Raw genomic sequence first — 14,025 nt, 5'->3', positions numbered from 1 at the left:
TTTGCTTTGGTAGTAGTATGACCAATTCTCTGTTCATGAGTAATCCTGATATATTATTGAATTTACAGTGATATATATGAGATGCTAATAAAATTGTAAAACATGTTCATTCTAGTTCAAGATGCCTTCAATGTAACTGAGATAATGCTTTCACGTTTAAGCACAGTAGGCCTGAATGATGAAAGACATTTAAAGAACAGTCAAGCATCGTGCACATGCTGATTTTTCCTTTTCTTTTTTTGAAATATTTTATGTACACAGCATATTCTAGCATTATGAACACACAATAATGCACCGAATTTTTGATTTCTCTGAATGAATTAAAATATACTGTTTTAATTTTTGACCTTGATGTTCTTGCTGCAGAAAAATCCCTCATGATTTATGCATGATAATGAAAGTGTTTTTCTCTATTAAATATGTATGAACCAAAGATTCTCTTACCCTACAGAAAATTAATTCAAAAGGAAAAAAAAAGAAATACTGTAATCTCAGAAAAGTTTGCATTAAATTGCTGTAATTACTACTGCTTGTAACTAATGTTGCCAGCTGAGTAATGACCTATTAGTTTTAGCTTTAAATGATTTTGTTAGTGTGGCCATCTTTAACAATCTGCCAATTACTTAATTAAAGTTGCTACTGCAGTAGCAGTAGTCTACCATGAATACCATGGTAATGTTAACTGCTTGCAAATAGCAACTGTAAAGATTTTAATGACTTCCACAGTTACTTTGTTTATCCATTTGTTGGGAGGTGATAATGTTAAGGTTTGGGCTTCTAACATAGCCCAAGAAAATGAAGGTCCTAGTAAGATATGTTTGATTATTAGCACTAGTAACTGAACGTCCATTCCAAGTTTTACCTTGCTTGCAACACTCCTGGTTTGAGCAATTAACTCTCTGATCCGCTGAATGCTGGAAGAAATATTGTTTGCTGGTGCCTTCTGTTCTACTCTGCGCAGTTTGTCCAGGAGTTGAGGGAAGACTTCTGTAAGCTTCTTCACTGCAGTTAGAAAAGAAGTGACAGCATGTTTTTTTTTTTTTTTTTCCTCTTAGTAACACTGGTTTTGCACCAGGAAAATTCTTCCTTACCCTCTTAGGTTAACTCAACATCTCCTTCTGCTTTAAGAACAACTCCTGACTGTGGTATGTGAGAGGCAGTGATTTCAGAAAGGGTAGTGATTTGTCAGAATCTAATATCGCAGAAGTTTTCGAAAAGAAGTTTGCACAAAGGAGACCACTTGTTCATGGGACTCATAGGTACTAACATGGTGTTGTACCTCTGTAATTCTTTCCTCAAAGAGCTTTGCAAATGTTAATAGTTTAAACCTTTCCATCTTCCTTCAAGGCAAGTAAATGTTAAACCCAGTTTTACAGATATGGCAACTGGAGCAGAAAGGTTATTTGTTCAGCATCTCCCTGGCTGTCTATGGCTGACCTGGGAACTGCAGGTGAGAGCTGTGGTTTGTGAGCCCTTCAAATATATTTTAGGGGAGATGGACTCACAGAATCATTTTGGTTGGAAAAGACCTTTAAAATCATAGAGACCAACCGTTAACCTAACACTGCCAAGTCCACCACTAAACTGTGTCCCTAAGCACCACATCTGCATGTCTTTTAATACATCCAGGGATGGTGACTCAACCACTTTGCTGGGCAGCCTGTTCCAGTGCCTGTCAATTATACCTCTGAAGAAATTTTTCCTAATATCCAATCTAAACCTCCCCTGGTGCAGCTTGAGGCCATTTCCTCTTGTCCTATGAACACCTTGTTTCCTTCATCCCTCATCTGTGCATCTCTCCCAAGGGTTATCACCCGGGTAGCAGGAACGGCTTCACAGGTGATGTATCTGTGTGTGGTTCACAGTCCACTCTGCTGACAGAAACACCCGCTGCCTTCAGACTGTGGTTATAGGCCTGTACTGTACAATGGTATAGAACCTCAGCTGATGATGCATGTGCAACTAAGCTGTGCTTACTACCCATCCCAGCCCTTATGAGTTAGCACTTCAGTTTTCCTGCCTACAACTGGCAGGAGTTGTCAGAGTCCTGGACCTTTGGTCTTTCACTGCTGTGTCTTCTGGTAGACGTGCAAATAGGATTGTTATCAAAGGGAAATGCAGGTTCTTTGTTGTGTTCAAAGGGAGAGGAGTCCTTTCCCAGAAAGATAAGCAGACAGAAGAATTATTGAGAAAGAAAAATAAGTACCCTTAATTATAGTCCAGTTTCTTCACATCAGATTCCAATGACATGCTGCCCTTTGAAGGATATTTACACATCACATAACTTCATTTTTCATCTTTAATTAGATGTAGGTACAACCAGCTGAGTATAACGAAATGCGATTTTAGCCACAAGCTACATGCATATAAGAAAGATTCAGTATTCATAGTTAATTTTTAATGACATGGATTCACAATAAAGGTTAAGACAAGATTTTTAGGGTTTGCAGTTATATTTTAGAGGTTGCCAACTTGCATCCACCTGCTTTTGTGCTTTCCCTCATAGTTTTGTCTGAGAAGACAGCAGAGAGACAGGTGGAAGAACTAATCCTCAGAGGTACTCAGAATGTATAGAAGGGAAAGAAGGAAGAGTAACCTCCAGTCACATTTCTGTGCTTCCCGTTTTGTGTTTACTAGAGGCTGAAGCATCTCTCAGCCTCATTCAGAGCAACCCAGAGTGTCAGAAGATCCCATGGAGTCCTACAAGTCCTTCTTCTCTTTGGACAGAGTAAAAAGCTATATTTTCCACAGTCTTTCCCTCTCTTCTCTTGGCCCTTTTCACTCGCATTTTACTTTCCAAGTCCAGTGTAGGAGTGGTCCATAGAGAACTTTAGACTTTCCAGTTATTCTGATTAAGTCCTGAAAGACATTCTGTGCTAGGGGTCAGTAATTAGATATTCTCTCATATTTATTCTCATAAAGCTTATTTATGCCTCTTTTTCCACTCTTTTCTACCTTCTTCATTTCAGTTTTGTAGCCTTCCTCAGTGTTTCTCTTGTCTTTTTATTTACCTTTTTTTTTTCATAGCAGATCTTCCAATTTTTTTCTCTGCTTTTCCTCCTTCCTTGATAATGAAAGAGGAATTAATGTGATGTTTACAAGCTTTTCCATTAGTCATCCTGCTTAAATATTATATTTCCTCCCTAATTCTCTTTGCCCCCTTTGTTTAGACTCATCAAGTCAGGCACCATTTCTCCTCCATGTTTGTACTACCGAGGACAAAAGAGCCCTGTTAGCAAATGCCTCTCAATTTTAAAATAATAATAACTGAACCGCCAATCATAATAGCGAGAAGTATTTAAACAAGCTGTCTATTGTTCAGTGTGACCTTGGTACCCTGGTAAAATGACTTCAAAGCCAGTAAGACCTCAGACCTTAAGTGTTTAAGTTATTTTTGGAGATGCCCAAGTACCCAAAAGTTTTGAAGTACAGTCAAGTCTCTAGACAACTGGTAATTTTTGAAATGTTTTCATGGAAGTAAAATGTTAGAGGATTATATGCGATGAATGTGCAATGTAAACAATTTATACAAGATTCCTTGACCTTTTAATGATAAGGAATGGCAAAGTTCATGTCACTGTACCTGCATCCCCAGCTGAATGCACAGCACTGTTGTACGCTGCTGAATTGTGCTGGAAGTCTTGCAGGTTCTGAGACCACAGCCTCACATTCTCATCCATGGGGATCGTAGCCTGTGTTACTGTCATGGTAGCACTTACAGCCTCTGCAGTCTTCAGTTTAGCTTGTTCCAAACGCTCTCTGGCCTCCACTACAGGATAAAGAAGGATGAGAAGAAAGGAACGCTTTCAAAGATTCAAGCAAGCTATAACCAGTACTTAGAAAGTGGTGAGGCTAAGGGGATTTTACCTTCTGTGGAACGGGGACCCAATCTTGCTTTTTTTTTTTTTTTTTTTTCCCCCTTTATTTCCACAGAGAATATTCAAAACTTCCTGTGGTTGGTCTACAGTTTTGTTAAGTTTTAAATTTAATAAATTCTCATTTCCGTTCTAGATTGTTAGAAATTTTCAGTGTCCTTGGATTTTGATGAGTGTTATAAGGCTAAGAAAGTTGTTAAAGAGATGAAAAAATACATTGTTTTTTAAAATAAAATGCATGTATCTGTTGAATATTTTTCATGAAAGTTATTTTTGAAGGACAGACACCCAAGAAACTAAAGTGGTTTTGGGTTTTGTTTTTTCATACCTGGCTTTTTTTTTTTTTTTTTTTTGAGTTACTAACTTCTGCATTTGTAAAACCTGTGGCATTCTGCAGATGATAATGTCTTGATGGTAAAACCCAGCCATTTTTAGTTGAAGTTAATGAAGAAATCTCAACCATGTCAATTTTGAGCACCTTCAGATATACTTCCTGGATACTCTATAATGTCTCTTTTCTGAAAACCTAAGGTGAGATTTTATCAATCAAGACTGCCAGTAATTACATCCCAAATACTCTACTTCCTACGTGTGATGTATATGTGAATTAGATTTTTACTATCAACACAATCAATCCACAGACCTGTAGATTCTCTGAGCCCTGAAAAGATCAAAAGTAACATGGGAGTGGACAATCATAGTAAGGAGGATCAAGAAGAATGTTAATAACTTCAGGTGGCCAAAACATACTATTTCATTATGAATGTGTTAAAGCTGGATGTTTGCTCTCTGGGTCTGTAGTTTCAGTCAAATTCCTTTTGGCCTCCTGGGATTGAAATATTAATACCAACTTCATAGGCCATATGTAAAGATAAAATATGGTCTTAAATATATGAAGATTAAGCATCGTGAAGATGAAGTTCCTCTTACAACCTGGCTCTGCTGATTGCATTTTTGTGATGGCTCTCATCAGTTGGCTTCGCAGATCATTCATTCTGGAGAGAGTGCCATTAACGTGCCGGCTGGTGTCTGCAATGGTTAAATCGTTACCTGTGGGGAGAAAATTTGAGGTATAGTTGAGTGGCATCGAAATGGCATTTAAAAAGCTAAATTTTGTCCTGTGGAAGCATGTTGTTAAGCATTTAATACACCATAGGCAGTATGCTATAGCTTCTTTTAGTATAGGGCATACTGGCACTCTGAACTTCACATAATCTAAAAGAAAAAGCAACCTTGAAGGTCCAAGCCATTAGTTGCCTACCATGGAGCTTCTTAGGAAAATCTGGAGACCTGTGTCTTTGTCAGTGCTATCTCTTTGCTTTGCCAGAACTGCTGAGAATAGCTGCAACAAGTACACAGGAAGTTTTAAGGGACTCAAAAGGTGCTGAAAAGTTGAAGATGTCATTTCTGTAATTTTAGAGCTTTCTTTCATTTTCAGTGCAAAAAGGCCAAAACCCTTTAACATTTATTATTATCCTTCACTGGTGAAATCCAGCTTTCTGAACACTTCACTGTTGTGAATTGGTTTCACTTGAACTACTTGATTACGATTACCTGTGAACAGCTGTTTGAAGAATCACATATCTAAACAACGGTCATATCTGAAATGGTCCTTTTGTAAAGGGAATAAACTTTCAGCATCTGGCAGGGTGACAACACATGAACTACTCAAACTGGGACTGTGGCCATTTCAAGTACCTTGTGTGGTAACTTTGATCAATACACTATTCTCTTACAGTAGTAGTTGTGCCTTAGCTATGTGCTTTTGAAATTTATTTTAATGTGCATGGTTATAAACTGTCTGGGAAAGTAGAAAGGATGTATATTTACGGTTATCTGCTGTCCGGTGTAGCTCTATGGCTCGGTTGAGAAGTTCGTTGCTTTTACCTTTATGGTAAACAATCTGAGTATCAATTCCCACTGCAGCCTGCAAGTATGTTCCAAAAAAAGGAAGTCAGAATAATCACAGAATCACAGAATGTTAGGGATTGGAAGGGACCTCAAAAGATCATCTAGTCCAATCCCCCTGCCAGAGTAGGAACACATAGATGAGGTTTCATAGGAAGGCGTCCAGGTGGGTTTTGAATGTCTCCAGAGAAGGAGACTCCACAACCTCCCTGGGCAGCCTGTTCCAGTGCTTTGTCACCCTTACTGAGAAGAAGTTTCTTCTCATATTTAAGTGGAACCTCCTGTGTTCCAGTTTGTACCCATTGCTTCTTGTCTTATCATTGGTTGCTTACCAAATATTCCTTGTTATTGTGTTTAATTGTGAAGAACATATTACTTCATATAAATGTAATAACAAGACACTGCAGTTTCATTTACTTTGCTAACATTTAAGATTGGTGCCTGGATTAGAAAAAAATCTCTGGAAAACAAAATTTTCTGTAGATTGTGATGCAAGTTTGGAGAAATGTATGCTTTCCCAGACAACAATGCCGAATAACAAAGTTGCAGAAAGCACAAAATTCCTCTTAATTTATCAATTCCAGTATAGTCAATGTGATACTTGTGCTACACATTAGTTAGGCATGTGACTGTTCATTTCTCCTGTCACCCCAGATGGGTGATGGACACTTGCACTTGCAGTCCCCAATAGCGTGCTGGAAGCAGAGCACTGGACTCAAGATCCCACAGCTCCTGAGGGTTCGGGCCAGTGTAATGTAACCAAATCTTGCTATCCCACTAATAAGTTGCTGCTAAGTAGCAAGTATCTAGGTTGCAAACTATATACATACAAAAATACCTATAAAATATTTTAGAACAGCAAGGCCGGATACAAAATTAGCATCCTCATCCTTGCACTGAGTGTGCGAGTCTTCTATTTGCCCCATGTTACTTGACTTTCTGTGAGAAAGAGTAATGCTGCCGTTAAATCTCTTGACCGCTTTTTCTGCCACATGGTGCTGTGTGGAGTAGGAGGACTCAAGCGCTAAATGCCAGCTCAGGTTCCTGCAGCGCCAGGGAGTTGTCTGGACTTTCACAGAAATGCCTCAATTTGAGTGACAACACAGAGCTGCATCACCCTGTACTTAGGGACAGAAGAATGTGTTGCATGTTTTCAAATACCAGAGGGCTTTAGGCTGGCAGAACAATTAACCACCTAGGATTTAATTCAGAAAATAGTAGATAAAGCAAAATGTGCAGTGAGAAGTTCAATGCTGACAGTCAAGCTAAATCTTGTTTTTTCTTTATACTTAGATGTCCAAAGTCCCTCAAGCATCGCAAAATAACAACTGATATTGTGAAAATTACTTACATCATTGACCTGGTTTGTTGTGTTCAGTGCCAGCAATGCAGCTTTATTAGCTTCTTCAATATAACCAGCAATGTTTTCATACACATTTGAAGCATTTATTGCCCTTTGTACCAATCCGTTTGCATCAACACCATGCAAATTCCTATTAAAAAGAGAGTAAAAGAAGAAAAGAAACCAAATCAAAGTAGCTTCAAATGGATTCATTTCCTTAACATTCTGTGAATTCTGACTACATAATCATGCACATAAATACACTTGGCCTAAGTATACTCTTCATTGTGTATGACCGCTTATGTTAGTGTGAAGCAGGTGAAAACTATTTTGGATAGCCTCAGTGATTTAACTCTGGGGATTTTGCCCTTAATGTCTATGTGAGCAGCAACAAGTGACAACTGAGATATTATCTTTTTCTAAAATCTAGATTAGATGTTCCATAAATGAACAGAATAACATCTATTGGTTGTCCTTCCTTAGAGATAACTCCTGGCCGTGAATGGGAAGACTGTTTTGTGCCAGGGATCAGGACAGCTGTGTCACTTGGCTGTTTATACTTTCAAAAAGTAGGTGGGAAAGGGGGGAGGATCAGGTGAAGAACTGCCCATGATTGTGAAAATTTGCAAAAAGTTAGATTTCAAAATACAGGATAGCTTTGCTGGCATGGTAGAGCTTGATTTGCATATTAGGCGGTGCCTGGTCTTTGGGAGAGATTCCAAACAGCAGTTGGTTTAGGACTCAACCTTCAGCTGTTAACAACTTTTAATAAATATATTTTTTTTCATTGTTGTGATAAACAGAATTCAGATTATATGTTAGATATAGACTAGAAATATATACACACACACACACGTGTGCATTCACTTCAAAAAGTTTGCATGAGAGCTTATTAAGTTTCTGGATTCAATGTTCTTGCAAGAATTTCCTGCTGTATTTCCCCAAGACAAAAGAAACTCTACCAGATAAAAGTCTAACAGGCTTATAATGCAAACCCATAAAAATAAAATTATTTGAAGACAGGCCACATTTTTTAAAGGATTGAAGTTTTACTGCAGGACAATCTTCTCAACAAATAAAAGTGTCAGCACATTTCCATCTGGATATTTCATAATTATTTCTGTTTACTTTCTATTAAATGACTAATGTGTTGGATTTGGTAGTAGTTTTTAAATTATTTTGGTAAGGGTTGAAGGCTAGCCATATGGGGCATTCTTTTCAAGTGATTCTGCTTCCCCAAGTTAGCTGGTCTCAGACTGAACATACTGTTTGTTTTTTAGGCTGTCTGTAGGTTGTGTGGCATTTTAGAACAGAGTTTCAGATGTCAGCTCTATACAATTGTATAAAAAAAGACCATCTGTTATTTTTTTCTCTGTTTTAGTCTCCTATCTAGGGCATACTACTATTAAGAAACAACCGGTATTTAGGTAATATACTTGAAGAGTAGTTTACAGCTCATCTTCCAAAAGCATATGTCCATTATGCTAGAACTTGCTGATTTTTTTTGGTGACAATAATTTTTCCATGGGTAGACCCAATTGCAAATCAGGTCATATTTCAAATCTGTTTAAAAGGGACTTTTTAGTAAATCGGGGGAAAGTTGATGCATTTAGTATCTTCCAGAAAACTAGGAAGACTTACAGTAAGTTTTGTTGTTACAGTGGGCCAGTTTCACTAGGACACAACATATTGAGCATCAGAACTACTTCATCTGTAAACCACATCTTGAATAAAAATTATCCCATTTTTTGGCCTATAATGCTGAACATTTTTTGATGTGAATGAACTTACTGATATGAGCTGTTTCTGCAAACCCCAGTTAATACGCCTGTATTATTTTACTTTTCAGTGCTCTACCTTTCCTATTCTCTTGCTATAGGAAGGGAAGAACATGCCTAATCAGAAAGGGGATAATGTCATGCAAGATATACATTTGTTTATTCTTTGGAAAGATTAATAGATTTTGCTCAGCTGTACTTCGTCTATTCCCTCTGGACCTTGACAAGTCCTTACACACATGACTTAACAGTGGTTTGTTCAGTGCCTATTTACAGACAGTATATCTGATGTCACTTCGTTTCTGCTTGTCCTTTAGTTTATTCAGCTGTTCCATCAGTAGCATTTGTATGAACAGAGTCTGCTGAAGTTAAATTTTACCAGTCCAGCTCATCAGCAAGTCTTCTTAGGTTGTGTGCATGCTGCATAGCCTTTTCTACCAAATCATCATCAAAGAGAGAGAGATTGGCTAGTTTTTCTTGCAATTCCTTTTTCGCTCCATCTATTTCTGCGTAGAACCCTGACACATTCTAGACAAAATATGGAAGGAAGGAAAGAAGATGAAAATTGTAAAAAATCAAGTCTGTATTTTAATTATGTTTTATTTTACCTTCTATGTTATTATAATGTTTTTGTATCATGTTATATTTCTTTGATGTGATATTTTTAACAGATGAAAAAGAGGAAAGATCAAAGAGAGTCTGTCTCACGAATGTCAGTAGGACAAGACAAATGCAGGAAGATAAAAATCAATGAAAATTCCAATAATCCCTTAAAAAGTTATTAGAGAGCTATATGTAAAATACCAAAAAAAGATAGTTGAGAAATTTCTTCTTATCCTTTATGTTTGCTCCCAAATGGTGCCAATGAAAAATCTTTCAGAGTGAAGAGCTAATAGATGAAGTAATTAAACCAGGTCTTTGTGAAAATCTCCTTACTGCGATTCTTAAGTCGGGAGGTGGAACTAATAATTATTTTTGTTTTATTATTGATTGATTGATTGATTTGTTCGTTTTTAACCTTATCTCTGTAAAGACTATAGGTCACAAATTAGCTTTTTGGACTTCTAAATGACATCTGAACAAGTAAACTAAGTAGCGCTGGAGTGAGCGGTCTCGTGCATCATCCTATTACTGTCTGGTCCCTGGGATGGTTTCAGCCCTGGCCAGCTGCCACCTTCCCAAACCTGCCTTCTTGGGGCGCAGCACAGGGCAGTGCCTGTGCCCCAGGAGCAACCTGGTGATTGCTGGAGAGGGGCAGAGATTTTATCTGTATGGCTGTGTGCTGTGGAAAACAGGCCCTAACCCCTTTCTGTCTCCTTGCACAGAAATGTTCCTTGTGCTAAGACACCTTGGGTTAGTCTAATTTGTGAATCAGTCCACTAAATACTACCTATATGTATGTACAGGCAAGGAGAAGTAGTATCCCTTTGCCTTAGCAAAGCTCGCTGATATGTTAGAGAATTATAAATGTGGCCTCAGAATGCATGAAAAAGGATGAAATGGAGGGAGGAAAAAAAAATTAATGAGTGAAGCATGAAAATGCTTATTGCTAATGAGGATGGAAGATGTATGATGTGGCATATTGCTTCCTTCCCTGCAGTGTGGACGTCCCCTATGTGTAAACTGATCCACAGAAGTGGGGAACTCAAAATGATAAACTGCAGCAATTCGTTTTGCACAAAACACAGGAGGAAAGAAAAATCATACTCTTTGGTCACACAGGGATGGTTATAGTGCAAGCTGTCTGCTTTCTGTTTTCTCAAATTAGTTTATCAAAGAAAAATTAATGACTTTTGATATTTGCTTTTGTGTTAAAAAGAAGTGGGCAACTATGAAAAAAATTAATCTTTGTGGAGAATTTCCATTAATCTTAAATTATCTCAAAATTTTAACAAAACATGGAAAAAAAAAGAAAAAAAAAAGCAGCTTGGGTAAATATTTTAGTTAACAAAATCACAGTTTTATTTTCTTCATTTTTCATAAAAAGTCCAAAAGCCAATAATTTCTAAAAATTTCCTACAACACCTTGTCTCGTTCAAAACACTGGATAGTAGTCGACAGTTCCAGAAGAGGATTTCTGTAAGACAATCTGCTTATATGTGTTTTACATTCTGACAGTGGCTGGTTATATCTGGGATGTTTAGTCTTCTCCTATGCTCACTTGCAGGCACAAAAAAGGGAATTTAACATTAGTGCAGTCTTGTACCAAAGCATCTTTTGGTAGCTGCTTGTAATGAAATGATTCAGAAATCTACAGTAAAATCCTTTATTCACCTCTGCCTACAATAAGGTGTCCTTAGAATATAATTATTTTTCTGAGGCAGTAAAATGGAATTACAGAGCTTTTCATCCAGGAAGATTTATACTTTTTTGGGGGGGAATATTCATCAGCATTTAATTGAAACAGTATAAAAAAGGAGAGATTTTTATTTAGTGATCTAAACACATGACCTGAAAGTTAAAAAAATCAGGACATATAATTTCAACAAGTCACTGAGGCACCTACCTTTATTACCTCACTTAACTCTGAGTTGACCTTTTGTGGTCCTGCCAAAATATTTGTGGCACTTAGCAGAATGTCATTTACTTCATTTATTTGCTCTTTTATTTTCTCATCTTGTTCCTGGAAAAAAAAATAAAAAAGAAAAAAAAAGAATTAAATCACATCCAAAACTGTCTGTGCATTGCTAAAATAGAATGTTACCATTTTTGTTAGATTTATTAAAGTTAAAACGAAAGATAAAGTGATGAAGGAAATAGAAGTCTAAGTATTTGAAATCTAAGTTTTTCCCAGACATCTCTAACAGCTGCATATTATAATGTGACTCTTTGCATGTTCTTGTCTTGGTGCAAAAAAATTTTAAGATTTATTAATTACATTTTCTATTAATGCATGAACAGTTATTGTAATGAAGCATTATTCAGTGCACTGCCAGCAGAGACAAATTAAACATGGATTTTTCATAGTGTTCCAGAGGTTTTTGAAGTCTACAATACGGAGGTCTCCTTTCCTTGTCAATAGTAAAGCTAACGTGAGGTAATCTTTTGTATAGCATCTGCCTTCATTGTGAGGAATAATGAAGATCCAACTGGTTAAAAACAGGGGAAAATTGCAACTGCACACTTCAGGCTTTGCTTCATAAATGTGAGATGAGCTGCAGCTTGGCACTGTAATTACAAAACAATGGAACAACAGAAGAGCCTTTATACAGAAGGATCCCAAGCTGTTGATAAAAGTATTCATGAGAACAACACGCCTGATTTCTCAGTTGAATTGTTAGACCTGCCACAACAGCATGAACTTTTAGCGTGGCAAATTTCAAGAGCTCAGCCACTGATGCTAGGAAACCCAGAGGTTGGCCTGAATTTACAAGATAGTTCTTCAAATTACAAAATTGCTCCCTAAACCTCTCTCTCTCCTCCAGATTCCAAACAATTTCAGCCATTGAAACGAAAGAAGTTTGCTTCAAATGGTCCCAAATTATTCTCTGTGTCATCTTCTTCCTTGCTGAAAAAATTAATCAAAAGTTTTAGATGAGGCATTCTGGTTTTGCATCTCTTAAAGGAAAACAAAGAGAAAGAGTCACAAAACTGCTGGGAGGAGAAAAGGTGTTCTTTTTGTATGGCTGATGGATTGCGTACTTTTCTGAGATAAGAGACCTGAAAATTCAATTTCCTCATCAGCCAGATGGGATTTGAATCTAATACCACCACTTACAGGCAAACGTGGCCCCTTCTGTGCTGTAGAGGACAGGTCTCCTCTGAGCTCTCCCCAGGAGTGATTACTTTGTTCAAAATACTGAAGCTATTCATTCGAACAGAGCATAAGAGAAAACTGCTGTAGCCTTATAGCTAGGCTGTTCACCCAGCAAGTAGGAAATCCAGTTTCAAGGTATCTGTTGTTGAGCAGTTAGAGAATGGATTTGTGCTGGATGCAAGGACAGTCATTTGCTCCTCCTGAAAAAATGGGGATGCATTTTGTTTAAAGAAGGCCAGAGACAAAGTTTGGACGAGACAGTATGAATGCACTCACAGCCCAGGGCGTGAACACAGTTGCTGAGTCTTTATAAACAATTGTTTTAATAGAATATAATCACTTTTGTGAGTGTGAAGTCCTTCCACATTAAAAATCAATACATAATAAGTGAAACAATCCCACCACAATATTTGTAGCAACCATTTTACATGGAATTTTAAGCTTCTTGGGTTTTAATACATATACCTAGTTTAGGCATTAGTATCCACCTCTTCTTTGGCCTGCTGAGACATACCATGCCCAAACTTGTCATTTCTTGTCACTCCATGAACAGGCAATCGTACCTTGCACTTCTACAACTTGTTTCTTAGAACTGGCGAGTCAAACTCATGCTGTTGCATGGTACAAGAAATTAGTTTTTGGTGTGGTGATTCCTGAATCTAAATTGTTTGCAATCTGCTATTTTAAGCACTGGCAGAGATGGAATGTTCACAGACCACAGCTGGGATAAATGTACTGCATAGTACCTCACGCCTTTGAAGACTGGCTGTGTTTTTCTTATTTATATCCTCTGTTCGTAGAACATGGTCAAGCGCTTGGTCTATTGCCTCCTCCAGGTCTGACAGCTTCACATCCTGATCACTGAGCTGCTCCAGCACATCAGATACTAGAGATCTGGTGTCATTGTACCTCTCATGAAACTCTTCAACTTTCTGTAGCACTGGGAGAAGAATCAGAGACCACTGATTAATCCAAAGCTTGGATTTCTGACAAAACTTACCTATGCAACAATTTCTGTTGCTGTTACTCAGGGGATAGTGGGACATGTTTGTTGAAAGCTCAGTTCAGATATCATATACCTAGATTTTAATTTTCTGTCCTCTTTAGACAAGGAAAAATGCCTCTCATTTTAACCCCATTAATCCCCCCTCTCAAGTAGCTTTTTCTAACAGAAGCTGCATTTGGCTTCCCTTGCTCTTTGTTTGTCATTGTCACAGCTAACTAGGCTACTCTGGAAAAGACAATATGTGTTGTCTCAGGGTTGTTGCCTCATGTTGACTGAGCTGTGAGAATTAAGCTGCTGCTCTTTCCCATACCAGCAGTTTTTCTCTCTGCTGGAGTTTACTGTCCCCACGGCAGAGCTGG

General features: G+C 37.7%; 1 protein-coding gene across 2 annotated transcripts in view; it reads right to left on the bottom strand.

Annotated features, from left to right (window-relative positions):
* LAMA4 (laminin subunit alpha 4) overlaps positions 1–14,025 on the bottom strand; it is a 97,200-nt gene that overhangs the window by 29,518 nt on the left and 53,657 nt on the right. For both annotated transcript variants that reach the window (XM_082047304.1, XM_082047305.1), the window contains 8 exons: positions 13,407–13,600; positions 11,410–11,526; positions 9,283–9,431; positions 7,135–7,276; positions 5,706–5,802; positions 4,809–4,925; positions 3,584–3,769; positions 863–1,002 (listed from right to left, as the gene is read on the bottom strand). In XM_082047304.1, the coding sequence (XP_081903430.1) occupies positions 863–1,002; positions 3,584–3,769; positions 4,809–4,925; positions 5,706–5,802; positions 7,135–7,276; positions 9,283–9,431; positions 11,410–11,526; positions 13,407–13,600 (1,142 nt within the window). The remainder of the gene's footprint in view (positions 1–862; positions 1,003–3,583; positions 3,770–4,808; positions 4,926–5,705; positions 5,803–7,134; positions 7,277–9,282; positions 9,432–11,409; positions 11,527–13,406; positions 13,601–14,025) is intronic.

This window comes from Streptopelia decaocto (assembly GCF_964273445.1).
Source record: "Streptopelia decaocto genome assembly, chromosome: 3".
Taxonomy (NCBI): Eukaryota; Metazoa; Chordata; class Aves; order Columbiformes; family Columbidae; genus Streptopelia; species Streptopelia decaocto.
The sequence above is the reverse complement of the archived record's forward strand: the minus strand, read 5'-3'. Positions and strand labels throughout refer to the sequence as shown.